The following is a 25,293-nucleotide window of genomic DNA, read 5'->3' on the forward strand; positions in this document are numbered from 1 at the left end:
GAAAGCTTTGAGTGGAGAGTGACAAGGGCAGACATTTTGGGGACTTCATTTCACTCTGCGGAAGGGGGTACAGAAGGGGTGAGAATGAAGCAGCAAGACAGTGAGGAGACAGGTAACGGAATCTGGGGAGAAGGGATGAAGGTTTGACTCCTGGGAAGGAAGCAATGGGGGATGTGAAAGATGGGGGAGCTGGAAAACTTAGAGGCACAGCTCAGCTGCTGTGCCCTGACCCCTCCCACCTTTAAGCTCTGAGTCCTTCCTAGGACTAACTACCTGTGCAAAGTGAAAACTACCGTGCTCCATGTCCAAAAATTAAGAATTTCAAGATAAAAATTGCAAATATTGCACCAGATGTATTTATACTAAAAAATTCGTTGTTCATCCGAAATTCAGCTTTAACTGGGAGTCCTGTACGTTAGCTGGCAACTCTACTAGGTGCATCCTGGTATCTCCTCCATTACCTGGGGCTTCTAGGAGAAGGACCCTCAAACTTCAGCCTGCATCAGAATCACCTGGAGGGCTTGTTAAAACAGATTGCTGGGCTCCATCCCCAGAGTTTCTGACTCATAGGTCAGGGTGGAGCCCAAGAATTTCATTTCTAACAAGTTCCAAAGTGATGCTGATGCTTTTGGTCCTGGGGCCACATTCTGAGAACCAAGGTTCAAGCGTCCATTACCATAGTGAAGCCCATGAATAGGACCCAGAAAAGTGCAGTGACCAAAAATAACCACCAGAGGGCAGAGGCGCCCACTAGTCAGGCCTCACAGGGAGCCCACTGTCTTGGGGCGGGGCTTGCCCCTCTGCTGAGCGATTGCTCTGTGCCTGACCAAGTCCAGGGCCCCGGCTGTGATGAAAACATGGGTCAGACTCAGTGCCTGCTCTTGAGGAGCTCAAGGTCTGGTTAGGGAGACACAGGTGTTAACTGGCAATCATAATTGGTGCTGAGGTGCTGGGAAGCACAGAGTAGAGTGGGTGGGGATTCCGTGGGAACCCAGAGAAGGCTGGGGGTAGTCAGGTAGGCTTCCTGGAGGAGCTTGTGGCCTGAACCATGAGTAGGAGTCACCCAGGTGGGGAGAAGAGGAGGAAGGGCATTCTGCACAAGTACAAGGGCATGCAGGCTGGGAAATGTCAGGTGTTACCAAGGACTAGCACAGAGGCAGGGGAGAGAATTGGTGGGTGAATACCTGGCAAGGCTGGTGGGGGCTTGATTGGATCCTAAAGGTCTCAGGGAGCCCCAGGAGGGTTTTAACTGATGGTGTGTTAGAATGATCCCCAGGCAACGGTGTGGAGGAGGAAAGACCAGAGGCAGGGAAGCTAGTGAGGAGGCTGGCACAGTGGCCCAGGGAAGGGGTGACCAGACAAAGCAAGAATGGCAACAGTCTCATTCATTCATCCATCCACTCATTACACACATTTATAGAACAACTTCTCTGATCTAAGCCCTGGGCTGGATGCTGGGATTTGGTGGCCTTCTCAGAGAGCTTACAATCTAACAGGAAAGGCCACCAACCAACAGCCCATGGCACAGTTAGCCAGCCAGTGATATCTGTGGTCCCTGAGGGATCAATACAAGGGATGCTAAGGAAGCCAAATGGCAGGGTCTGGGCAGAGGTGGGGGTGGAAGGCATCTCCCAGGAGAACCCCTGACCTGGGCATCCTGACCTAGCAAGCACAGATGCCTCATTCAGCCAGACCTTGGCGCCCTCCCCACTGCAGCCCAGAGCTAACAATATGGCCATTGAAGTTTGCTGCCACTGCTCGAGGTCCAGCCTTTCCTGCTCCCATCCTCCCTCAGCCACACAATCCTGGCCTTCAGCAGGGAAGAAAGAGCAGAATTATATGCAGGTACCAGGGGCTGGGGCCACTCCTCGACCACAGTCAATCTGGCCCCCAGATCCGGGTGGGCACCTGGGCTGGCACCTTCCTCAAACACGCAGGGCTCTCGTTCTAAGCATGCGAAGGGTTGGCCAGCTAGAAGCAGGGGGAGAGAGGAGATGACCTTACATGCCAAGAGAATGCTCTCGAAAGACTGTCCTGGCTGCTCAGGGTTCCTGGAACACACCACATTCATCTACAGGGGTGAGATTGGCCCCATGGATGAAGTGAATTAAAATCAAATTAACTAGAGCACTACTCTCTAGAAGGGTGGCCTTTTGCTATACTGAGAACATGCTTAGTTTTGTTTTTTTTGTTTTTTTGTATAAAAGCTTTTTTTTTTTAATTTTTTAATTTTATTTATATTTATTTTTGGCTGTGTTGGGTCTTCGTTTCTGTGCGAGGGCTTTCTCTAGTTGTGGCAAGCGGGGGCCACTCTTCATCGCGGTGCGCGGGCCCTCTCACTGTCGTGGCCTCTCTTGTTGCGGAGCACAGGCTCCAGACGCGCAGGCTCAGTAGTTGTGGCTCACGGGCCTAGTTGCTCTGCGGCATGTGGGATCTTCCCAGACCGGGGCTCGAACCCGTGTCCCCTGCATTAGCAGGCAGATTCTCAACCGCTGCGCCACCAGGGAAGCCCGACATGCTTAGTTTTTTCTAGCCTTGGGGCCCTCGCATATATAGTTCCCTCTGTTTGGGTTGCTCTCCTCCACTCTAAAGTATTCAGGGGGTTGGCTTCGTTGGTAGGCAGAAGAGTGGCTCCCAAAGACATCCAGGTCCTAATCCCTGCATATGTTAACTTACATGGTAAAGGGGACTTTGCAGATGTGATTAAATATTTATTTATTTATTTGGCTGTGCCAGGTCTTAGTCACAGCACATGGGATCTTCATTGCCGTGTGCAGGATCTTTAGCTGTGGTGTGTGGGATCTTTTTTTTTTATTTTTTAGTTGCAGCATGAGGGTGAGGGATCTTTAGTTGCGGCATGTGAACTCTTAGTCATGGCACGTGGGATCTAGTTCCCTGACCAGGGATCGAACCTGGGCCCCCTGCATTGGAAGTGAGGAATCTTAGCCACTGGACCACCAGGGAAGTCTCCTACAGATGTGATTAAATTATGGATCTTGAGATAGAGAGATTACCTGGTGGCCCTATGTAACAACAACGTTCCTTATATGAGGGAGGAGGGGAGGGGAGTCAGAGAAAGAGATGTGATGACAGAAGCAGAGGCCAGAGAGAGGGGCAGCTATGAAGATGCTACACTGCTGGCATTGAGGATGGAGGAAGGGGTCATGAGTCAAGGAGTGCAGGCAGCCCCCTAGAACCTGGAAAGGGCAAGTAACAGACTTGCCCCAGAGCTTCCAGAAGGAACGCAGCCCTACTGACCCATTCTAGTCTTCTGACATCCAGAACTATAGGAGGATAAACTTTTATTGTTTTAAGCCACTAAGTTTATGGTAATTTGTTGCAGCAGCAATAGGAAAACAGTACAGCCTCTCATCATTCAGTTCTCAGGTTATACCCCCTGTAAGGTACTCATCCCCCCACCTCCAACCACTGGCTTTTGTTTCTTCGTAGCGCTTACTATTACCTGGAATTATCAGATCTGTTTCTTAGTGTATAGCCTGTCTCCTCCAGACGCATGTGAGGCTCCTTGAGAGCGAAGGCCCTGTGTGTTCCCTCCTGTGTTCTTTGCACCCAGAATAGCGCCTGGTACGTAGTGAGTCCTTGATGAATGTTGGTTGCATAAAAGAAGGAATAAATAAAATAAATAAAGGGCTTAGTATGATCTCTCCCTCCTGTGCGCACTGAAGGCAAGGGAAGGGAGAAGCTGTGGCTGGCTGGGGGAGCCTCCCAGGCTATGAGAGGGCAGAAGGGTTCTTCGGAGCTTGGAGGTCGGAAGGAGAGAGACATGGAGGGTGGAGGAGCCAACCTCTGCATGCCTGTGGGAGCTACAGCGGCACCTAACACAGAACCAGTGCACAGACTTCCTAGCGTACAGGCCTCTCGGGTTTCAAACTCAGCACCTTTTATTTTTCTTTTGTCTCTCAACCTGGAAGACAGGCTGTTGAAAGGAACCATTGTTCTCACTTTGCAGATGGGGCACTGAGGCACTCAGTGACTTGAGAGTGGGAAGATATCCAGGTGCATCTCCGGCAAGGGCTCATGGGATCTGGGAAGTGCCTGAGGCTGCCCTGTCCCCCGAGCCTTCCCCAGGCCCCGCAGGCTTCCAGCTGCTGGACAGCCCTTCTGTCTGTCGTCTGCCTGGGATGCCCTTCCACACCTTGCCTTCTCTCAGGGCTGGGACTAGGGTGAGGAGAGTGAGACATTCACCCTGGGTGGAAATTACAAGGGGCACCCCAAACCTTAGTAATCAAAAGAAATAACCTTTCCATGCAATACTTTTTAAAAATCAAAGTTAATGCCAAAAAAATCCATGATGAACAAAATATCAAAATTTTAAATAAACACTTTTCTTTCTCATTTGGCTCAGGCTCCAACATGGCTTGACACAATACTATTTTATTGTTCTTGTCCAGGACTGGCTACGTGATGTGTGAGGCCCCTCCTTCAAAAATTATTCCAAATTTCAAGATGGCAACAGCAGAACATGCAACCAAGAGTGGCACCCTGTCAGACTGCGCAGGTTGCATGCCCAGGAAGTTGGCCCTGATCCTGTCTTTACTTAAAACGTTGATATTTTGTTCATCATCTATTTTTTTAGCATTGATTTTCATTTTTTAAAATATTGCATGAAAATATTACTTATCTTTATTACTGTGGGTTTTGGTGTTCCCATTGATTGTGCACCCGAGGAGGCCACCTCCCTTTTCTCACGCTCCCCAAGCCTTCTCTGCTTGAGGTGAGCTCCTTCTCCACCCCAGGCAGCCTCCTCCAGGAAGTCTTCCCTGCTCCCATCCCTGCATGGGCTCTGGCAGCCCTCTGCCTTCTCCCCTCTGTCACAGCCTTGAGCACCCTGTGTGAGCTCCGTTGCTTAAGGACAGGGAGCGGATCTGGTTTGTTTCTGTGTTCCCAGGACAGGGCCTGGCTCAAAACAGTTGCTCAGGAAAAGTTGGTTTCGAGTGAAAATGAGTGGCCTGCCAGCGTCTGGAATTCTATGTCAACATGATGCCTTTGTCAAGTCCTTCTGTCTCGAGAAGGACCTTGGTAAAACCCCCTGGAAATGCCCAGTGGTGGCAGAGCCAGCTCTGTGGGCACTGGGCCTGCTTGTCCCCCACACCCCTCCCCCAGGACACTGTGGGAGACCCAGTCCCACTCCAGGTGGCAGGACAGACCTCCAGCAGGACGCGGGGACGGGCCAGTGCTGTGGGTGTGGATGAAGGCAGAGAGGGCCCCCTGTCAGGACTTTGGTATCAAGGCAGCCTCACCTCTGCGCTGTGCTGCCCCCGCCTGTGGCCTGTCACTGACCCATCGCTCACTGTACACGCCGCACTGAGCTGCTGGATGGCTCCTAGCCTCAGGGACTCAGTCTTGCTCCCATGACGGGGCTTCCTGTCTTGTTCCTGGGACCAGGCTTGTCTAGATCTGCAGCTGAGACCCTTTCTGACACTCAGCCCCACTCCTGCCGGTCTTCCAGGGCTGGGTCCCTGTGTCAGGGAGCTTGAGGGAGTGCCTGCAGGTCTCTGAGCTTCAGCCTACACTGATCCCTTGAGATCGCCCCTTTTAGATCCTGGGACTCTGTCAGACCTGGCCACCACTTGTCCAGATCCCCCTTCTTTGTGGCCCTGACACTGGGGCCTGGGCAGGGTTAACGAAGAAGAGACTTGTAGGCAGTGCCCAAGATTTGGACAACTCTGGGTCCTGGGCATCAGTGATGCTAGTGTGAGACTCCCCAGTTGGCTGCAGCGGACAGAACCCTGGACCCCAAGCAGGGAAACCTGGCTTCAAATCCAGGCTCTATCATTCCTGGGCTTTTTGAGGCTCAGTTTCTTGATCTGCAAATTGGGAATTAAAATGCCTGCCTCGCAGCAGGGATATGGGAGTTAACAGAGAATGAAAGCGCTCCCTGTACAAAGCGGGCATCAATAAATGCTCGTTCCCTTTCCCCTGTGTCTACTTTGGGTGCCCAGACTGGTCAGCTGTGCCCCTGGTAACCCCCTTCCCCCTCCAGCTCCCAAGCCTTGAGTTCTTTTTCACAACTCTCTGTCCTAGTGAAAGAGATGGGGAAACTGAGGCTCAGAGGGATCAGGGACTTGCCCAAAGTCACATACGGAGTCAGAGGCTGAGCACAGGCTGGTACCCAGGACCCGACGCTCGCCCTGGGCTCTGCAGGCACCAGCCTGCTCCGCTGCCATCTCCCCATCTGGCCTTGAGAATGCTGAGCCTGAGGAGGACGGCCGGGCCGCAGGATCCACTGGGGCCCCTCCCCCGCCTCACACACATGCACAGAGCGGAGGGCTCTGGGTGCTTCCATGAAAGGCCTGTTTCCCTCCTGAGTCAGAGCACACCCAGAGCAGACAGCTCCAGCCTGCCCTAAGAGCCGGTCCCCCCTCCCCACTGGAACCTCTGGGCAGCGGCCAGCACAGCTGCATCCCCTCAGCAGGGCCTGTAACGATAGGCCCACGTTGCATCAGCTCGGCCTGTCCCTGCGCCGGCTCCTGCCTGCCAGCCAATGGGGCCCGGCCGAGTGTACAGATCCTGGCTCTGACCCACCCCACCAGCCACGGAATCACCACGCGGCAGCCTGGTGCTCCCTCGGCATTCTCAGCGAGGGAGGAGGGGACAGAGGCCATCCTGGCTCCATCGCGTCCAGCATGGCCTTCCTCCCTCTGCCCGCCCGCCCACCCCACTAGCGGCCCGGCCAGCTCCTCCTTGATTCTCCCTCCTGGAGGTGGCAGACGATATTCCCCCCTCCGCCTGGCGTGGGCCTGTTTCTCCCCAGCCTCTGTTCTTCTCAGCCTCTGTGCCTGCTCTCACCCACACCGACCATCCCATGGCATCCATTACTCTCCTGTGCCACAGTCCCAAATCCCAGCCTGGCCTCTCCTGAGTGCCAGACTCACGGATGCTACAGCCTCTTGGATGCCTCCTATCTACAGACAACGGAGCTCACTACCTTCCCCCTAGAGTCTCCATCTCAGAGAGGGGACCGTTTGCCACCTGTTTACCCAGGCCAGACCCCCGAGAGTCCTCCTTCCTCCTTCTCCCTGGCCCTCCAAGCCCCAGTCCACTGCTGGACCCTCTTAGCCCCATGGCCCCTGCCCGGGTCCAGGCACCAGCATCCTGCTCTGGGTTCTTGTGACATTCTCCTCTCTGGCTTCCCTCTGTCACTCTCCACTCAGCAGACACAGAACTCCTTTAAAAACTCCAACGAGACCTTGTCATTTCCCTGCTAAACTGCCTTTAGGAGGGGCTCCCAAGTTCCTGCTAGACCAAGACTGGCCTGGCCATCTTCTGCAGCTCTGCCCACACATGCTCCTGTCCCCTCACATGGTGACCTTTGGCAGGACTCTTTTGTCCCCGCTGGCTGCTGCCCATGAAATCCTGCCACAATCAAGCTCATTTTAGCCTGAGGCCATGGGGGTGGAAAATGCCGGGCCTGGCCAGACGGTCTCCAGCTCCAGCCTCCCAGGCTCCCCAGAGCTGCAGTGAGGGGCCCCGAGCCCCAGGCCCCATCCCGGCCCGTGCTACCCCAGCACCTACTCAGACATGGCCTTCAGGCCTGGCTTGATCTCTCACTGGATATTGCTTTTCTATTTACTTTATTGATTGTCAAAAACTAATTATAAAAGTAATATATACTATTGAAAAAATTCAGAGAAGCAGAGAGTTGAAAAAAGAGATAATGTGTATGTCCATCTCCAAAGACAGTATTAAACCATTTAAGAGTACTTCCTTCTGGCCTTTTTCTATGAATATTATGCATATCTCTCTATATTTTTGAATACACATTCATTGAGAAGAAAAGCTCGAAATAGTAGAAATGGTTTAAAAATTAGGTGGAGGGACTTCTCTGGTAGTGCAGTGGTTGAGAATCCGCCTGCCAATGCAGGGGACATGGGTTTGATCCCTGGTCCGGGAAGATCCCACATGCCGCGGAGCAACTAAGCCCGTGCACCACAACTACTGAAGCCCGCGCATCTAGAGCCCGTGCTCCGCAACAAGAGAAGCCACCGCAATGAGAAGCCTGCGCACAGCAACGAAGAGTAGATCCCGCTCGCTGCAACTAAAGAAAGCCTGCATGCAGCAGTGAAGACCCAAAGCAGACATAAATAAATAAATATATTAAAAAAAAAAATTAGGTGGAAATCACCTAGTAACAAGAATTGACTTTTTGGTGAAATGTAAACATCCTTCCACACATCTGTGCCTCTGCACATGGAATTTTCGTAAACATGCTGTTTTATAAGCTGCTGCGTTTTTTATCCACCAATCCATTAAGCTCTCCGAGGATTAAAATGGCTTCCACCTTTATGGTGGCTGCCAATAGTCCTTGCCTTACTGACACTGTCTGTAATTTTTGGCTCTTACAAATGCGTCTATAATGAACATCCTTGTACGTGTATCTATGCTCATATTTTTATTTTTTAATTTTTTTAACATCCTTATTGGAGTATAATTGCTTTAGAATGTTGTGTTAGTTTCTGCTGTATAACAAAGTGAATCAGCTATATGCATACATACATCCCCACATCTCCTCCCTCTTGCGTCTCCCTCCCATCCTCCCTCTCCCACCCCTCTAGGTGGTCACAGAGCACCGAGCTGATCTCCCTGTGCTATGCGGCTGCTTCCCACTAGCTATCTATTTTACATTTGGTAGTATATATAAGTCCATGTCACTCTCTCACTTTGTCCCTGCTTACCCTTCTCCCTCCCCATGTCCTCAAGTCCATTCTCTACGTCTGCGTCTTTATTCCTGTCCTGTCCCTAGTTTCTTCAGAATCATTAAAAAAATTTTTCTTAAAAGAACAAATAATTTAAAAATTTAAAAATGTGTGAATAGGTAATGCATTCATATAGCCTCCAAATTCATACGATGAAAGGTAAGTCTCACTCCTCCCCCTCTCCCTCTCACATCCAGTCCTTCCCCTGCCAGCAAGGAATGTTACCAGTTTCTACCCACCTGCTGGGACAATCTGTGCAGATCTAAGCAACACCCTCCTTCACTTCAGCTCAGAGATGGAATCAATATCAAGACATAAAGAACTTCCTTGCTTTTTGTTTTTCCCAACTTCCTGGTATTCCCACCCCCCCACTGATGGACAGTTAGGTTGTTTCCAAGTTTTGCAATTACAAACAATGTTGCCGGGAAATAGTACAATCTTTAAACCTCCCAGTGCAAACTGCCTTCTAGAAAGGGTGTGTCCATTTCTTCTCTTGCCAACAGTGGGGACGAAACTAAACTTTCCCGTTTAAAATGAAATCCCTCAGATCCTTCCAGATCCTCCTCATTTCTCCACGTCACAGATGAGGAAACGGAGCCCCAGAGAGGTGCAGTGACTTTCCAAGGTCACTTGCTGAATGGTGGCACCCAGCCTCCCTGACTCCCGGGCTGGATTCTTTTCGCTTTGCCAGGATGCCACCCTTGGCCTGTGCCTCTTCTGAAAGGCCCCACTCCAGCCCTTTGCTTCCCTCCTGTGTATGTGCAAGGCCAGGTGTGAGTGGAACTGACAGGATGGTGATCAGAGCAGGAATGGTCAGAAGTGGCTTCTTAAGGTTAGGAAGGATGTGACCAGGTGATGAAGAGGTGAGCAGCGTGCAGCAGACATCCTAATGCCATGCAGAGTTCGCAAAGTGCTCTCCAACCCATTGTTTCATCTGTGCTTCTCATCATCCTCCAGATCATCACTCCTATCTGACCGAGGTGGGGAGCTAGACCAGCTAAAACACAGCAGAGCTGGGCCAGGATCCCAGGTCTCCTGACCCCCATGCCAGGGCTTCTTGAATCCTATAACACTGGGGTGGCTGCACTGGGCTGAAGCGGATTAGGGCTGGGAGTGGGGTGGTCAGAGCTCAGGGACCCTTTTCTGAGTGTCACAGACCCTAAGACAGGGAGGGCAGCCCTGCGGCTGATCTGGGCATCAGTATTATTACAGCTGTCAGCGTCACCTGGGGGAGAAAAGAAGAGCTGGGTGCTGGGTAAGGGGGTGGGTAGAGAGGCAACAGGGGAAGGGAAAAGGCAAGGTGGTACTTAAAAGCCGTCTGACCACCCCAAGGGCTCTCCAGGCAGCTGAAGCTATTTCCATGAGTTGCCGAAGGAGGCCTGGGACAGGGAGACTGGCAGAAGGAAGGGAGCTCCAGTCCCAGAGCTGAGCTTTCTTAAGAGCATCCTCCCCTGCTGTGGCCCTAAGAAGGCAGAGAGTCTCTGCCCGAGAGCACCGAGGACCTGCACTTGCAAACTGGCTTGCTGCAAAGGGCCACCAAGGGGCTTGGGCTTTCTCGAGGGGCTGTTGGGAGCCACAGAAGGGTTTTGAGCTGGTGCAATGGACTGAGCCCTGGGCTGGGGTCAGGAGTCCTGTCCCTGTGTTCTGCACCTGGCTCACTCCCCACACATGGTAGATGCTCAAGAATGTCTGCAGGTTTTGGGGGTGAAGGCAGGGGAGAATGTCAACCGGCAGGGAGCGGGGTGGCAAGGAGAAGTCACACCCTCTCATTTTACAACTGGAAACTGAAGGCCAGAGAGGGAAAGTGACTTCCCCAAGGCTTCACAGCTAATAAGGGGCGAAGAGAGTGGAATCCCGACTGCGGGTTGTCCTCCCCGCCTCCCCTTGAGCCTGAGCCTGTGTACAGGTACCTGTTAGGCATGTGTGCCACATGTGGTGCATTTGTATTGCTAGAGAGTTATGCAGACCTGTGTATATGTGGATTGCATGAAGGGGCCGCAGTGGGTGGGTGGACATGTGTGTCTGCAGTGTCATGTGTCAGTGGACGTGTGTCTCTGGGGTGTCCTGTCAGCGTGTCAGGCGTGTGGGTGAAGGCCCTGGAGTTGCCTCAGCACCAGGAGGATGGTAGGAGGGTGGGGCTTGCTTTGGGAGGAGGAGGGAGGAGTCATGCGTCCGCCCACCCCTCACCAGCCTCCCAGCCTCCCACCCTCCAACGTGGCAGCTCACAGGACAGCCCTTTGGGTCAGGAGGCCCCAAACTCCACGAGAGAGAATCAGAGATTGCAGAAGCTGCGTTTCCCTGACTCATGCTTGGGGCTGCGAGCACATTCTTGGCTCCTGGACAGCATCTCAAAGAAGAACTGCCAGTGGCAGCCCTGGTTTCCCAGGGAGAGGGCCCACCATGGGCTGGCTATCCAAGCCTTTCTTGGCCACAGTTTTATCCTGTTAAAAGAAGAAAGGAATGACACCTCCTTCCAATTAACGTCCAATAATTAAAAGTGAGATATTGTTTAGGGTGCCTGGCCACAGCAAAGGGCCCCATGAATGTCTCTTCCTTGTCCTCTCCCTGTCCCAACTCCCCATGTTCCACAGACAGTTCAAATCCCAGTTCTGACTGCAATTTGCTGTAAGGTCTTGAACTTAGCCTCCCTGAACCTCAGTTTCCTTGTGTTTAAAATGGAGACATTCTTACCTAACCTGAGAGTATTAAATATAATAATATGAACGTGCTGGGCACTTAACATGTTAGTTTTTGTCCTAGGATTCTGTAGGGTGAGGACTGCCTGAATCTAGCCACTGGGGCTAGAGAGCCGTTTCTGCAATATCTGCCAGAACTGGGCCTGCCTACCTGGAAGGCCCAGTTAGAAGATGGTGTGGGAGAAAGAGGGCTGGGGCCCAGGGCATGGGCTCTGGCCCAGCTCCACCTCTGACTTGCTGTGTGACTTTGGGCAAGTTCCTGCCCCTCTCTGGGCCTCAGTTTTCCTCTCTGTATGGTGTGATGCAGTTGGATTCCACGGTTTTCTATTTCCTGCTGCCCACACCTCTTGGGACCTGGGATTTCCAGCTGAGCCCCTGTCGGGGGTGGGGGTGGGCAGGAACCGCTCCTGCTGGGAGCAGAGGCACTGGACGAAGTCAGACCTGAAATGCTGGAGAGTTTCTCTGCATTTCAGACTCTTTCCTCCCTCCAAAAAGAGTGCTTTTTCCAGAAAGTGCAGCTTGGGAGTGTGGGGGAAGGGCTGCAGTCAGCAGGGCCTGGGCTGGGCTCAGAGCTAAGAATAATGTGGCAAAGGCTCTCCAAACTTTTTTTTGCTGATCTTGGAAATTTAAAGGAGCCGTTGCCTTTCTTTCTTCAGGGAGGTTGCAGGGAGGCTGTGCTTGGAGTCCAGTAGACTCAGGCAGACACTTCCCATCACTCACTCACTGGCCACGCTCATCATGTGCCTTTTCTGGGCATGCCGTGTGCTGGGTACTGGGGACTCAGAGTGAGAAGAAATCTCTGCCCATCCAAAATCTCCAGTGACATTCAGTGACCATACAGGGTGATGACACAGAGATAACACAGCACAATGCCATAGAGGAGGCTTCTGACTCAGTCTGAGCTACAATATAGGTCTAGTGAGGCTGGTAGAGGGTCTCCAGACCCAGCCCCCTCCCTAGGCCTCAGCTTCCCTATCGGTATATGGTGGGCATTGGTCCTTTCTACTCTGACCTAGGATTCTGGGTTTATCTAACAGCGTGAGCCTCAGTTTACCCTTCCCCCTCAGGGCCGTCGCTGAGAGTCATAGCACTCAGCTTTCCCCTAAACTTCTGGTGAGGCTTCGGAGAGCTAAGAAATGAAAGGGTGTGGAGGAAAGGAAATCTCTGCAGGATTTTGACATCTGGACCTGCTGGAAATCAAGGCAAACCTCTCCTTCATTACACCAGCTTTGATGGACCCTTAGCTGACTGGCCAATTACCACCTGAGGGACAAGCTGGGGGTGGGGTAGAGGGTGGAGTTGGGCCTGGGACCCAGGCGATTTTCTCAGTTTCCTTGAATAGCAAGGACTTATTCTTAAAAGCAATACACAGATGAGGCAGAGGGAAGTACATGAAAACCTGGACAGCTGCACCAAAGAGATGGACACCTCCCTGAGGCTAAGAGATTTTGCCAACCATCAGACCTGTCCTAAGAAAATGATACTGGGCTGCCTCTGAGGGAGGTGAGCTCCCTGTTCTTGGAGGAACCTGGGCGCTTGCCTTTTTGGGGTACTGCAGAGAGGACTTCCGCCAGGGGCTACAGACCGGATTCCATGACCTCTGAGATGCCTTGCAGCCCAGAGTCTTCAATACTTTTATTCTAAGATTCTTTGACTCTGAGAGTTAACATTCTAAGATTCCTTGGATGAATTCAAAAATTTCATGGGGATATCATAGTCTGTGATGACTACCTTAAGGTTCAAGTGATCTCTGATTCTTTGACGCTGATTCGAAGAGTCTGAAGCTCTTGGGATCTAAGATTTCACACAATCCTTGTAATCAGACTTTGAACATCAGCAGCCTAAGCCAGACTGAGAAGTTAGTCACTACCACCAGGCTGGGGTGGCCAGAAAGTGCCCTCCCCTCACCTCTGCTGCCAGGGACCTGGATGATTCATCTTTTGAGTGCTGGGCTTCATTTGCTCCCCAAGATCCAGAGATGCACCTGGAAGCAAGAAGATGTTCAGCACAGTTTGTTGATTGAATGAATGAATGAGTGAGTGAAGTATCTGTCCCTTCTTCTCCATACTGGGGCCCATGGGTTATCTATGATTTACCTATTAAAGATTTGGGGGAGGGAGGGGGATGTCCTAAATAATCTTCTACCTTCTCAAGTTCCCTACTAAGATGTGCATACTCCCCTCAGAATGTTCATCCTAAGGGCAGGGACTTTGTCCTGTTCTTGGCTGTGTCTTCCGCACCTGGAACGGAAATGAATACCCCAGCTTAGCTCAGAGCTCAAGAGGCTATCAACTGGGGAAGGGTGGGGCAAGAGGAGTTGATAGTGAGACCTGTGGGAGAGGACCCAGACAGGGAGGGGGCAGGGACGACCAAGGACAGAGAGACAGAGACAGACAGAAACAGACAAGGAAAGGAAGCAAGGAATGACATTTCACAAAGGAACTGAGGCCCAGAAAGGAGAGTAACTTCTTTAGGGTCACACAGCATATTACTTGGTGGACAGCCAGGGTTTTCTTCCTGTGCACCCCCCAGGCCCAGGCAGACCACGTGGTGTTTCCAATACTTTCCTGGGTGAGGGTCAGGTACTGGGACTGGCCTGACCACTCTTCCTGTCGGGGTGGCCACTGAGGTTGAGCTCCAAGGTGCTCAGGATAAACTGCACATGGAGAAGGGTGCTGCCTCCCAACCTCTGACCACCTCCTCTGAGAGGAAGGAGAGGGGCCCTGACTGAGGAACCCAATTAAGTTTCAGCTCAAAAATGGGGGACTGGATCCACTTGGAGGCGCAGGGAAAGGGGTGCTGGAAGGAATGTGCAATCAGGGGTAGCTGGCTTGTGCAAAGAGCCTTGGGGTGTTAGGGGGCTCCTCTCCGGGGAGTTGGACCCTGGAGACCCATGTGCCCTCCAGCTAAGCGTTCCGAGCTCCCACTAAGGTGCAGAGTCTCAGCTGAATCGAAGGATGCCCGCTCGCTCTGCAGTCGTGCGAACCCCGGGCACCCAGCCTCAAGGCAGGGGCTCCCCGGGTGCCGCGACCCCGTCCGATGAGGGGGGCAGTAGGACCCAGGGGCCGGGTGACTGCCCGCAGAGGGAGGGGTGGGAGCCGGGGCGGTTTGGGGGAGGGCTTTGGCTTTTTTTGGCGGAGCCGGGGCGCCCTCCGGAAGCTTTTCTAACTTTCCAGAAGTTTCTCGGGACGGGCGGGAGGTGGGGTGGGGGAACGCCATATATAGATCTGGAGAGCGGGGCCGCGGCGGAGAGTGGAATCCGTTCGCGGCTCTAGTGCGGCACTGTGACTGCGGTCCCCGCGCCAGCCCAGCCCGGCCAGGTGAGGGGCAGGGGCGGGGGCGGCCGGGGGGAGCGGCGGGAGCTTTGGGGGTGCTCAAGAAAACCAGAGGGGAGAGCGGCCCGCGGGAGGGTTTAGGGGCCACCCCAGAGCCCGCAAACTGGAGTCCCTGGCACTTTGGGGACAGCTGGAGGGTTCGGCATGGAGAACCCGGGTCTGGGTGGTGATGGCGGAGCGAGCCCGAGGGCCAGAGCAGAGATCAGAGCCGGGATGGAGAGTCGGGGCACTCAGAGGGCCCGGAAAAAGTGCAGGGTTCCGCAGAAGTGTGGGGCAGGGGTGCTGGTGGCAGAGAGGAAACAGTGGCGCTGGGAGCCGGTATGCTGAGGCTCGTCCCTCTGCAGGACCAAGGAGGGAGGAGATGGGGTCTGGAACGCCTTCCAGCAGGGACAGGGAGGCCAGGCTGGCTTTGCATGTCGGGGTGCCTCCAGTTGTGGGGTTGAGGCCCAAGGGCCAGTGGACCAACCTCTTCACAGGCTTGCTGGGGGGCATCTGAGCCTCCTGAGGTAGGGTGGTAGGAAAAGGAGGTGAAATAGTCTTGACTTTTACTTGGCTCTTGGGGTCCCCATGGTTTGGGAGGACCGCGGCTCCATTTCTGATCAGCAGCCTGCACGTGAAGGTCATGGCAGCCAGCACCGGTCTCCCCCACCTTCCTCCAAAAAGCGGTGAGGAGGTGACCAGGTCTGCATCCCCCCGCAGAAGGGAGAACGGGGAGCTCCCTCGAAGGCTTTGAGTCACCCGCTGTAATTCTGTCCACCGCCACCTGGTTCCTGGAGTAACTGCAGGGTTAAGGCTACTTAAGAGGCCGGGGTTCCCTGCCCCCAGCTTAGGGACATTCCTGAGGCGGCTGGAGTGGTGGAAGAAGAATGAAACCGCTTCCAGCATGGCCAGAAGGCCCGGCCCCTCCTCTTCCCGGGCTTCCGGCTGGTCCCTCTGGTCTGCAGGGCCCGGATGGAGGCCGGATGGAGGCCGGAGGAAAATCAGGGGGCTTTGGTTCCCTGGAAGTCTCTGGCTGGGACCACACCCTTCTGTCCTCATGCAGTTTATCTGCCCATCCCCCCTTCCTGAGGCCTCCGGCTCCCCTCCTTTTGTCTCTGGTCACCGGGATTCCCAACAGAAATGTTTTTTCACGGGCTGTGTAACAGGACACCACATCCAGCCCTCCGGAGGGGCTCTGCGGGTGCTTCTGGGAGGAAGGAGCCCTGTGCTAGGAAGCCGGACCCCCACTGATCCCTGGCGGACTGGAGGTGGCTCCCTGCCCCCTCTCTGGCCTCAGTTTCTCCCGCTGTTTGGTGAAGTGAATGACCTCCAAGGTCCTTGTAGGTCTGGGACTGGTTACGTCTTCCTTCTGCCAGGGGCAGTGTAGACAGGGTTCCGTACGGGGGCTGGGCCTACCAGGCCCCCTCCTCACCACCACGCCAGCTCTGCCCTATCCCATCCTCCTCACTCTTCTGTTTTCTTTCAGAATGAAAAAGGCAGGCATTGACCTCCCCCTGAGGCAGTTTCAAGGTACTTTAGCCCTCCTCAAGTGTTTGAGAGCCCTTCTGGTGGTCCCCCCCTAGCATCTGCTTCCCTTCCCTCTACTTACAAAAATCTGGAACCCAGTCTCAACTTGGCCTGGCTAGCTGTGGGCACAGCCCTTGGTTCTGGGATCGTGTATTTTTCTCTGTGGGAGTATAAATCTTCTAACCTTGGCCTCAGGGCTAGGATTTCTCTGTGGCAACAGGGGCTGGGCTGTGGGAGGCTGGCTTGCTTGCAGTGACTTGCCTTCCTCCGTTCCTGCTGCTGGGTTAACAGGGCAGCCCTTCTCCATAGCTGCACATCTCCCTGCGGAGAGTGACGTTGTGGGCTCGAAGCTAGGGCCAGGGAGGCTCCATGACACCCCCTGGGACCTGAACCCAGGCCTCCTGCTTCCCGGGTTGGAAGCCCCCCTCTGCAGGCGGGTGGAGATAATTCAATTTCCAGCATGCCACGTCACCCGGAGCAGGAGCAGGAACAGGAGCGCAGCTGTGTGGCTGCCTGAGGAATCCCAAACTAGTCATTTGGAGCTTTCTTAAAAAACCCCTCCCAGCCCTTTAAGGTTCTGGTTGGCTGGGGGTGGGGCTGTCAAGATAGTGCCTGCCACGTGGCAAGGCTGTGAACTAGACTCCGAGACTGCCTCTCAAGGGGATGCTGGTGGCCTCTGCAGAGGTCCAAGCTCTGGCATCAGCTGTCTGGACTAAAGGCAGCCTTTGAATAGGATGACCATATGCCTGTTGTCCTGGCCTAATAATTAGTAGTGTCCCATTTTACTCTCTTAAGTGTCCTTGTTTGTACAATAATTATATGGCCACTCTGCCTTTGAGGTTCCAGGCCTGGTGGGGAAGTAGCTAGGGCTGGGAGGAAGGCAGCCTGGGCCCTGAGATATTACCTTCCCAATCCGTTCTTTAGGGTGAAACTCGGTCTTACCTCCACAATCCATACTCTAGGCTACAGATCTCTTTGATACCTTCCCCCAGGCAGCTGTGGGGCTCAGTGGCCTTCCCTCCTCCCACCACCTCTACCCATGTACCCTTTGCTTCTCCTCTGCACTGCACCTCCAAGGAGGTGGCAGCCCAGGGAGGGGGGACTTGGCTTGGTTCACAGGATGGCTGCAGCAGTACAGTCTTCGCAGAAAGCCAGTGCTCCCCAGGCAGGCTCAAGGCCTGAGGGTCGTCCACCAGGATTCTGAGTTTTCCATCTTCTTGAGGACCACGAGATGGGATCTGCCAGAGCCGTGGGATCACCGCGGTTCCTTCCAAACCTTCCCTTTGCCATGTCATCTCCTCTTCTGTTGTGCTGCCTGGAGAAGTGGAAATGACCTCAAAGTGGAGGAGTGTGGAAATAAGTCCATGTGGAGAGACTGTCCTGATGGGAGGACCCAGAGAGGGGAGAGGGGCTTGTCCTAGGGGCCACTGCTACTGCTGTGGTTTGAGGAGGGGACCTGAGGGCAATCTTGAAGCCACAGAGTAGATGGGCATGTGTGGTGATGACTGTCAGATGGGAGGGCAGAATGGAATCTGAGGTGGCCCAGCTTCCTGGGAGAATGAACACACATCTGGCCACCAGCCTCTGGTGAAGGGGTGTCGGTGTCATTGTTCCTTTGAGCTGTGACTTACCCTCTCCCTTAGTATCCTTCCTCTCAGGAAACCTCCCCTGCCTCCCCCCCAGCTTTTGTCCTGGGGATTTCACACATCCGCTCCAGGGGCTGTGGGCAGACAGGCAGGCAAGTCCCTGCCAAGACAGAAGCCTGGGCATGGAGACCTAGACCCGTACAACTTGGAAAATGGACCTGAGGCTCAGAGAGGGGTGGGCACACACACATGCACACATGCGAACTCAAGGTCACCCTTGGGGCAGCAGAGTAGGGCATCTGGACTCTCTCATTTAATGAGTGAACCAACTGGTGACTCATTAACATCCCAGGGCAGAAGGAAAGGCATTCGGGGAGGAGCAGGCCTACACCCCCGCCCCACATGACATCCTTTGTCCAGGCCCCTGAGTTTCATGCAGACCCTGAACCCATCTACCACTTTTTTTTCCCCCCCACTGGAAAAGGGCCCCAGGGTTGTATGAGATCAGAGCTAATAACTGAAGACCCCAGGTTTGGGCAAGTGGCCCTGGTTTCTGTTCATTCAGGAACAGCTGAAGCCTGTTGTGTGCCAGGCACTGGGGATATAGAGGGAAACCAGACTGGCTAGGTTTCCAACCCTCCTGGAGGTCAGACTAATTAGGGATGGAAACAGTACATAACAAACATAAGTCTAAATGTTAAGTTCAGTGCAAGAAATCAATAGGGCTGAGGTGGGGACTTGCCTGCTTTGGCTAGGGAGTCAAAGAAGGCCTCTGAGAGAGTGGGCAGACGGAGACCCCCAATCTGGGCAACCCGGAGTTAGGTCCGGGCTCCCTAGAGCTCTGGGTCCTCTTACTCCCATCTCCAAGGGACTTGGTGACAGCCAGAAGGCTAGGGATGGTTGTTGGGGAGGAACTACTAGGGCTTCAGGGCCGCCCTCTCTCTGCCACCCTCACAGGTCCTCCGTGGTGCTCACAACCCACCTCCCAGCCATGCGTGCCCTCATGCTCATCAGCACCTTCTGCCTACTGGCCAGAGCCCTGGCCGCCGAGGTGAAGAAACCCGCGGCCGCAGCAGCTCCCGGCCCGGCGGAGAAGCTGAGCCCCAAGGCGGCCACGTTGGCTGAGCGCAGCGCCGGCCTGGCCTTCAGCCTGTACCAGGCCATGGCCAAGGACCAGGCGGTGGAGAACATCCTGCTGTCGCCCGTGGTGGTGGCCTCGTCCCTGGGGCTAGTGTCGCTGGGCGGCAAGGCGGCCACGGCGTCGCAGGCCAAGGCGGTGCTGAGCGCCGAGCAGCTGCGAGACGAGGAGGTGCACGCGGGCCTGGGCGAGCTGCTGCGCTCACTCAGCAACAGCACGGCGCGCAACGTGACCTGGAAGCTGGGCAGCCGCCTGTATGGGCCCAGCTCGGTGAGCTTCGCAGACGACTTCGTCCGCAGCAGCAAGCAGCACTACAACTGCGAGCACTCCAAGATCAACTTCCGCGACAAGCGCAGCGCCCTGCAGTCCATCAACGAGTGGGCGGCGCAGACCACCGACGGCAAGCTGCCCGAGGTCACCAAGGACGTGGAGCGCACAGATGGCGCGCTGCTGGTCAATGCTATGTTCTTCAAGCGTGAGTCCGGAGGGGCGGGGCAGGGCGCGGTGGGGCGGGGCCTCCTCTCCCCGGAGCCCCGCCCCTGGCAAATCAGATCAGTGTTCCCGTGATGAGCATCACTGCTGGGGCTCCTTCAGTCCTCATTAACAACCCGTGGACCCAGAGGGAGGCACTGTTATTGAACTCTTGTTACATATGAGAAACTAGATTCAGAGAGGTGTAGTGTTGTGTCTAAAGGAATGGGACAGAGAGGCAAGCCCCTCCGAAGGACTCCATAAAATGTGCTTCTACTGTGTTTCATCACATCAGAGTGTTGTTGCTTGTCTCGGAATCAAATTTAGTAATCAATTCTATCTCAGTAATGAGCTGGAGAAAGGCTCCACATCTGTGATCATTACTAACCCTCAAAGCAACTTTGGGGGCAGGTGGTGTTACCTCCATTTCACAGGTGAGGTAACTGAGGCTCAGCTAGGAGGAGAGAGCCCGGACTCAGGTCCAGGTGCATCTTGAATTGAAGATTCGATTTGGGCTTAATGTGTATTTTTGAGTACCTGTATGGATAGCACTGTTCCTCTCACGGCATGCTGTGAGGATGAGGTGACCCCTGTTTTACAAATGAAGAGACCAAGATAGGGGTGAAAGGTCTTGCAGCCAGTTGGTGACTGAGACTGAATTTGAATACAGGTCTGTATGTGACATAGGGCAGGGCTCATGCCACTGTCACATATTCATGGTTTTTTGGGTCATTTTTGGGGGCACAGAGACAGGGCTGGCAGACAAGAATTAATGGTGGTCTTTGGGCATCCCCTGCCCAGGGCACAGACCTCAGTTAGCAGGTGGGGTGGGAAGTCTAGCTCAGCGCATGTTGCACAAATGCCTGACAGTTGTCAGGGCAGAGGTGAACATGGTGGTAGCTGAGCAAGGGTCCTCCTTCTGAAGGCACCCCCTGTCATGCGGAAACAGGTAGGCCCTAAATATAGAGAGCCATATCTTCAGGCAGCATGTCCTGGGGCCAAGACCCACAACCCCAAAGCAGGGAACATGTACTCTGTGGGCTGGATGCTTGGGGGGAGGTGGGCTGCAGTTGAGCCCTGAAGACTTGAACAAAGGCCTTGAGCAGGGAAAAATCCAGGGTGTGCAGTTGAGGGGAGTGTCTTGACAAGATGGGGGCATCTATTTCTGACCTTGTGTTCTACTTCCCACTACAGCACACTGGGATGAGAGATTCCACCACAAGATGGTAGACAACCGAGGCTTCATGGTGACCCGTTCGTATACCGTGGGTGTCACCATGATGCACCGGACAGGTAGGTTCCTTGCAAGGCAGGGTTGGGGGGGCAAAGTGGGGGTTTGAGGGTGCTTGGGGCCTGGCCCGCCCCCGCCCCACAGTGTGCCCAGCGCCCTTTCTGCTCTTCTCCCAGGTCTCTACAACTACTATGATGACGAGAAGGAGAAGCTGCAAATTGTGGAGATGCCCCTGGCGCACAAGCTCTCCAGCCTTATCATCATCATGCCCCACCACGTGGAGCCCCTTGAGCGCCTTGAGAAGCTGCTGACCAAAGAGCAGCTGAAGATCTGGATGGGGAAGATGCAGAAGAAGGCTGTTGCCATCTCCCTGCCCAAGGGTGTGGTGGAGGTGACCCACGACCTGCAGGTGAGGGATGGCCCAACTCAAGGGCCTGCAGGGCTTGGAGGGGGGCATGGCACATGGGGCACCCATTCACCAGCTCAGCAGGTCTGTCCTGAACCCCTCTGGGTGTCCAGGCAGTACTGGGCTGTGCTGGGGGAGGAGGCATGGTCCCTGCCCTTGGGAAGATGGTGATAACATCAATAGCTAAATATTGGGTTGGCCAAAAAGTTCGTTCAGGTTTTTCTGTAACATCGTACGAAAAACCCAAACCAACTTTTTGGCCAACCCAATATAATTGAGCACGTGCTGTATGCTAGGCACTCTTCCTAAGCACTTTGTATGTATTAAACTCTTAATTCTCAAAACAACTTTATTAGGTAGGACTATCAGCCTTATCTTACAGATGAGGAAAGGGAGGCTCAGAAAAGTTAAATAACATATCCAAATTCACATTGTCAATAACTCAGACATCTAGCACCAAGCCATGCCCTTAATCTTAGGCTGTGCTGCCTCTCAGAGTCTGAAGTGCCCCAAAGTGCAGGTATGCCTCGTTTTATTGTGCTTCGCTTCACTGCGTTTTTTTACAAACTGAAGACTTATGGCAATCCTGCATCAAACAAGTCTATTGGCTCCACTTTTCCAACAGCATTTGCTCGCTTCGTGTCTCTGTGTCACGTTTCAGTAATTCTCGCAGTATTTCAAACCCTCAACCAGCAAAAAGATTGACTCCCTGAAGGCTCAGATGATGGTTAGCATTTTTTAGCAATAAAGTATTTTTAATTAAGGTATGTACATTGATTTTTTAAGACATAATACTATTGCAGAGTTAATAGACTACAGTATAGTATAAACATAACTTTTATATGCACCGGGAAACCAAAAAATTCATGTGACTCACTTTATTGCAATATTCACTTTGTTCTGGTGGTCTAGAACCGAACCCGTGATATCTCTGGGGTATGCGTGTATAGATTGTTCAAGCTGGAGGATTGTCCCCCATGCAGTAATAAGACTAATAATGGCTTTCAGCTCTGAGTCACTTGGCTGGAAACTTAACCAAACCCGCTCAACATCATTTCTCCCTCATGACCACTCTGGGTGGTGGGCAGCAGCTCGGAGAGAAGCAGTGACTCGCTAAGGTCACCCTAGCTAGTGAGCAGTGGAGCTGCAGTTAGTTCTCAAGGTGAAAACTCAGGGTGGCCTTTTTGTCAATCAGGAGAGAAAGATTTTTTCCTCTACTCAAAAGGGAAAACTTTCATCTCATTCCTCCCTTGGATTCCAGAAATGATTCCTTGGCAGGTCTCTCACCTACAGAATTGTTTCAGACTTGCTGCTGAGAGAGCGTGGAGAGAGAAAGCTTGAGATGAGATGGGGCTTAGGCTCCAAACCAGAGACTAGTGGAGCTTGTGTGGTCTGTACTGTAGACAGCACTGAGGGTTTCCAGAGAGGAGCCACCCGTCTCCTTCTTGTGCTTGTCCCGACTCTACCCCAGCCCCTTCTCCTGCAGTTGCTGTCATCTGACTTCCCTTCTTTCTCCCGTGTTTTTCTGGCACCCTGGGTGGACACACTACCCGCTACCCTGCAATAGATTGAGTTGGGAAATTCCAAGAGGGTGATGCAAAGTCATGGGGACTGGAATAGCTGGGCCTAGAATGCCTGTCTCAGGACACCCCGACTCTCAGATCCCTAGGTCTCGTGCCCGTTTGGCCATGCTGGGGAAGTGCACTGTCCCGCAGAAGCCTGGGCCCTGAAGGCTGCTGTTCACTCAGCCGAGAGTCCTTTACTGCCACCTCTTCTGCACTGAGAGCCAGGGAGAGCCCTGAATATGGGCCCTGACTTGAGGGAGCTCTGAGCCAGGTGCGAGAGACAGACAGGACCACACACACTGATAGACAGAGGGAGGCCAGGGGTGCTGAGGCCCCGAGAGGCGCGGCTCCAGTCTTGTGGGATAGGAAAGCCTTCCCAGAAGACATGGAGTCTAAAGGGCCCTACAGAGACAGGGTAGCCACTGAGATGCCATCGAGGATGCAGTTTCAGGGAGGCTGTTGAGTGGAGAGCAGAGTGGGACATGCTGAGGGTTAAGGCTGCAGTGCAAGCACAGTTCACAGGAAAGAGCTTGTCCTTGGCTTCCAGGGGTTGTGCAGAGCCTTGGAAGAGGGCGTGTGTGTGTTTGTGTGTGTGTGTGTGTGTGTGCGTTTTAACTTTTTACTATGGAAATGTATAAAAATATATTAAAAATAGAGATTAGTATCAGGAACCCTCATGTATCCATCACCCAACATCAACCATCGTCAACTCATGACCAATAAGGATTCATTTATACACACCCATTCCTCCCCCATCAGATTATTATTATTTTTTTAAATTAATTAATTAATTTATTTATTTTTGGCTGTGTTGGGTCTTCATTTCTGTGCGAGGGCTTTCTCTAGTTGCGGCAAGCGGGGGCCACTCTTCATCGCGGTGCGCGGGCCTCTCACTATCGCGGCCTTTCTTGTTGCGGAGCACAGGCTCCGGACGCGCAGGCTCAGTAGTTGTGGCTCACGGGCCCAGTTACTCCGCGGCATGTGGGATCTTCCCAGACCAGGGCTCGAACCCGTGTCCCCTGCATTGGCAGGCGGATTCTCAACCACTGCGCCACCAGGGAAGCCCCCCCATCAGATTATTTTGAAGCAAATCCCAGACATCATATCACTCTGGAAAGGTTTTAAGCCCCAGAGTGATGTGGTCATAGCTGTCCTTAGGACAGTCTTTCTCAAACTTGAGCGTGTCAAGAATTACCTGGAGAGTTGGTTCAGAAAGGTTCCCAGCCTCCCCCCAGAGATTGTGATTCAGTGTCTCTGGGCTGGAGTCAGGGAACGTGCGCTTCATGTAAGCCCCTGGGGCATGCTGATGCTGGCGGTCCACCACCCACAGTTTGAGAAGCACAGGTCAAGGTGGCTCGGCGGGGCCAGGCATAAATTCTGCCTTTTCCCCATGAGCCTTAGTTTCCTTATCTGTGAAGTGGTGATTGGAAGCTCTTGCAGGGTTTTCATGAGAATTAGGAAAGCAGTGCTTGGCAGTGCCCACGCCATGTCTGGCACACAGAAGGTGGCAGGGAGTGGTAATCTCTGCTCTGAGGAAGAGACGGGAGGAGACAGCAGGCGGTGTGGGTGGAGGGTGAGAGTCTAGGAGCCTTACCCACCGTGGCCTCACCGGCACTCATCTGGTCCTGCAGAAACACCTGGCTGGGCTGGGTCTGACTGAGGCCATCGACAAGAACAAGGCAGACCTGTCTCGCATGTCTGGCAAGAAGGACCTGTACCTGGCCAGTGTGTTCCACGCCACTGCCTTCGAGTGGGACACAGACGGCAACCCCTTCGACCAGGACATCTATGGGCGTGAGGAGCTGCGCAGCCCCAAGCTCTTCTACGCCGACCACCCCTTCATCTTCCTGGTTCGAGACACCCAGAGCGGCTCCCTGCTGTTCATTGGGCGCCTGGTCCGGCCCAAGGGTGACAAGATGCGAGACGAGTTATAGGGCCCCAGGGTGGGTGTGGGATGGCAGGGGGCAGCGGGAGGCTCCTGAGACACATGGGTGCTATGGGGGTGGGGAGCTGCGGTACTGACCTTGGATAGTCCACGGGGTGGGGGGTGGGAAAACAGGATGACTGGCTGTGTCTGAGCAGACCTTCCCAGCCAGGATTCAGTCTGCCTGGACACGGGCCCCCAGATGTCAGGATGCTGAGCCCAGAGACCCCACATCCTGTGGGAGCTGGGCAGTAGTCGTGGAGCCCTGCCCTCAGCCCTGGGATCCAGCCTGCCTCCGTCAGTGTTCATATTTATAGCCGTGTGCTTTCTCATCTGTGAGACGGAATCGAGCTGGGGGTTCAGCCAAGCCCTCATGGAATGGGGGCCCTCTTCCTGATACTACCACCACCTCAGCCCCTCCCCAGCTCCCTCCCAATCTTCTAACTTCCCTCAACTATAAAACTAGGTGCTGCAGCCCCTGGGACACGTACCCACCCCCCTCCATGGGTCTCACCCCAGTGAGGGGGTCGGGTATAGCTTATGGGGGGCAGGGGGAGCTCTTGGGCAGACTCCAGTCAGGCATCATGGGGATGAACTTTTTTTTTCCTTTTACAGATTTTCAAAGATGGGGAGGAAAGGGGGGAAATGAGCCTTTGTTGCTGTCAAACAAAGAACTTATTTGTACAATTGTTTTTTTCAATAAAATTTTCCAGTGAAA

The 25,293-nt window shown here is 53.7% G+C and overlaps 2 protein-coding genes across 3 annotated transcripts; one reads left to right on the top strand and one right to left on the bottom strand.

Moving 5' to 3' along the window:
• Window positions 1-13,099: 13,099 nt before the first annotated feature.
• On the bottom strand, window positions 13,100-15,795 carry LOC130708804 (uncharacterized). Its single transcript, XM_057552340.1, has 2 exons — window positions 15,215-15,795; window positions 13,100-13,397 (listed from the first exon to the last, which is right to left on the bottom strand). Exons 1-2 carry the CDS (start codon window positions 15,784-15,786, stop codon window positions 13,280-13,282), a joined length of 690 nt encoding a protein of 229 aa, XP_057408323.1. The 5' UTR covers window positions 15,787-15,795; the 3' UTR covers window positions 13,100-13,279.
• Window positions 14,574-25,293, top strand: SERPINH1 (serpin family H member 1). 2 transcript variants are annotated; one of them, XM_007194071.3, is made up of 6 exons: window positions 14,644-14,733; window positions 16,214-16,257; window positions 18,798-19,453; window positions 20,644-20,742; window positions 20,857-21,089; window positions 24,283-25,293. In XM_007194071.3, exons 3-6 carry the CDS (start codon window positions 18,832-18,834, stop codon window positions 24,583-24,585), a joined length of 1,257 nt encoding a protein of 418 aa, XP_007194133.1. In that variant the 5' UTR covers window positions 14,644-14,733; window positions 16,214-16,257; window positions 18,798-18,831; the 3' UTR covers window positions 24,586-25,293. The 2 variants fall into 2 exon arrangements, with proteins under 2 accessions (XP_007194132.1, XP_007194133.1); XM_007194070.3 differs by lacking the exon at window positions 16,214-16,257 and having other exon boundaries at window positions 14,574-14,733.

This window comes from Balaenoptera acutorostrata, chromosome 9 (assembly GCF_949987535.1).
Source record: "Balaenoptera acutorostrata chromosome 9, mBalAcu1.1, whole genome shotgun sequence".
NCBI classification, from domain to species: Eukaryota; Metazoa; Chordata; class Mammalia; order Artiodactyla; family Balaenopteridae; genus Balaenoptera; species Balaenoptera acutorostrata.

Coding starts and splice junctions, on each gene's coding strand:
- LOC130708804 (XM_057552340.1), bottom strand. CDS start 15,786: ATGAGGACAGAAGGGTGTGGTCCCAGCCAGAGACTTCCAGGGAACCAA. Junction 13,398..15,214: donor CCCAGCAAGCCTGTGAAGAG/GTTGGTCCACTG, acceptor TCTTGCTTCCAG/GTGCATCTCTGGATCTTGGG.
- SERPINH1 (XM_007194070.3), top strand. CDS start 18,832: ATGCGTGCCCTCATGCTCATCAGCACCTTCTGCCTACTGGCCAGAGCC. Junction 19,454..20,643: donor CAATGCTATGTTCTTCAAGC/GTGAGTCCGGAG, acceptor TTCCCACTACAG/CACACTGGGATGAGAGATTC. Junction 20,743..20,856: donor CACCATGATGCACCGGACAG/GTAGGTTCCTTG, acceptor CTCTTCTCCCAG/GTCTCTACAACTACTATGAT.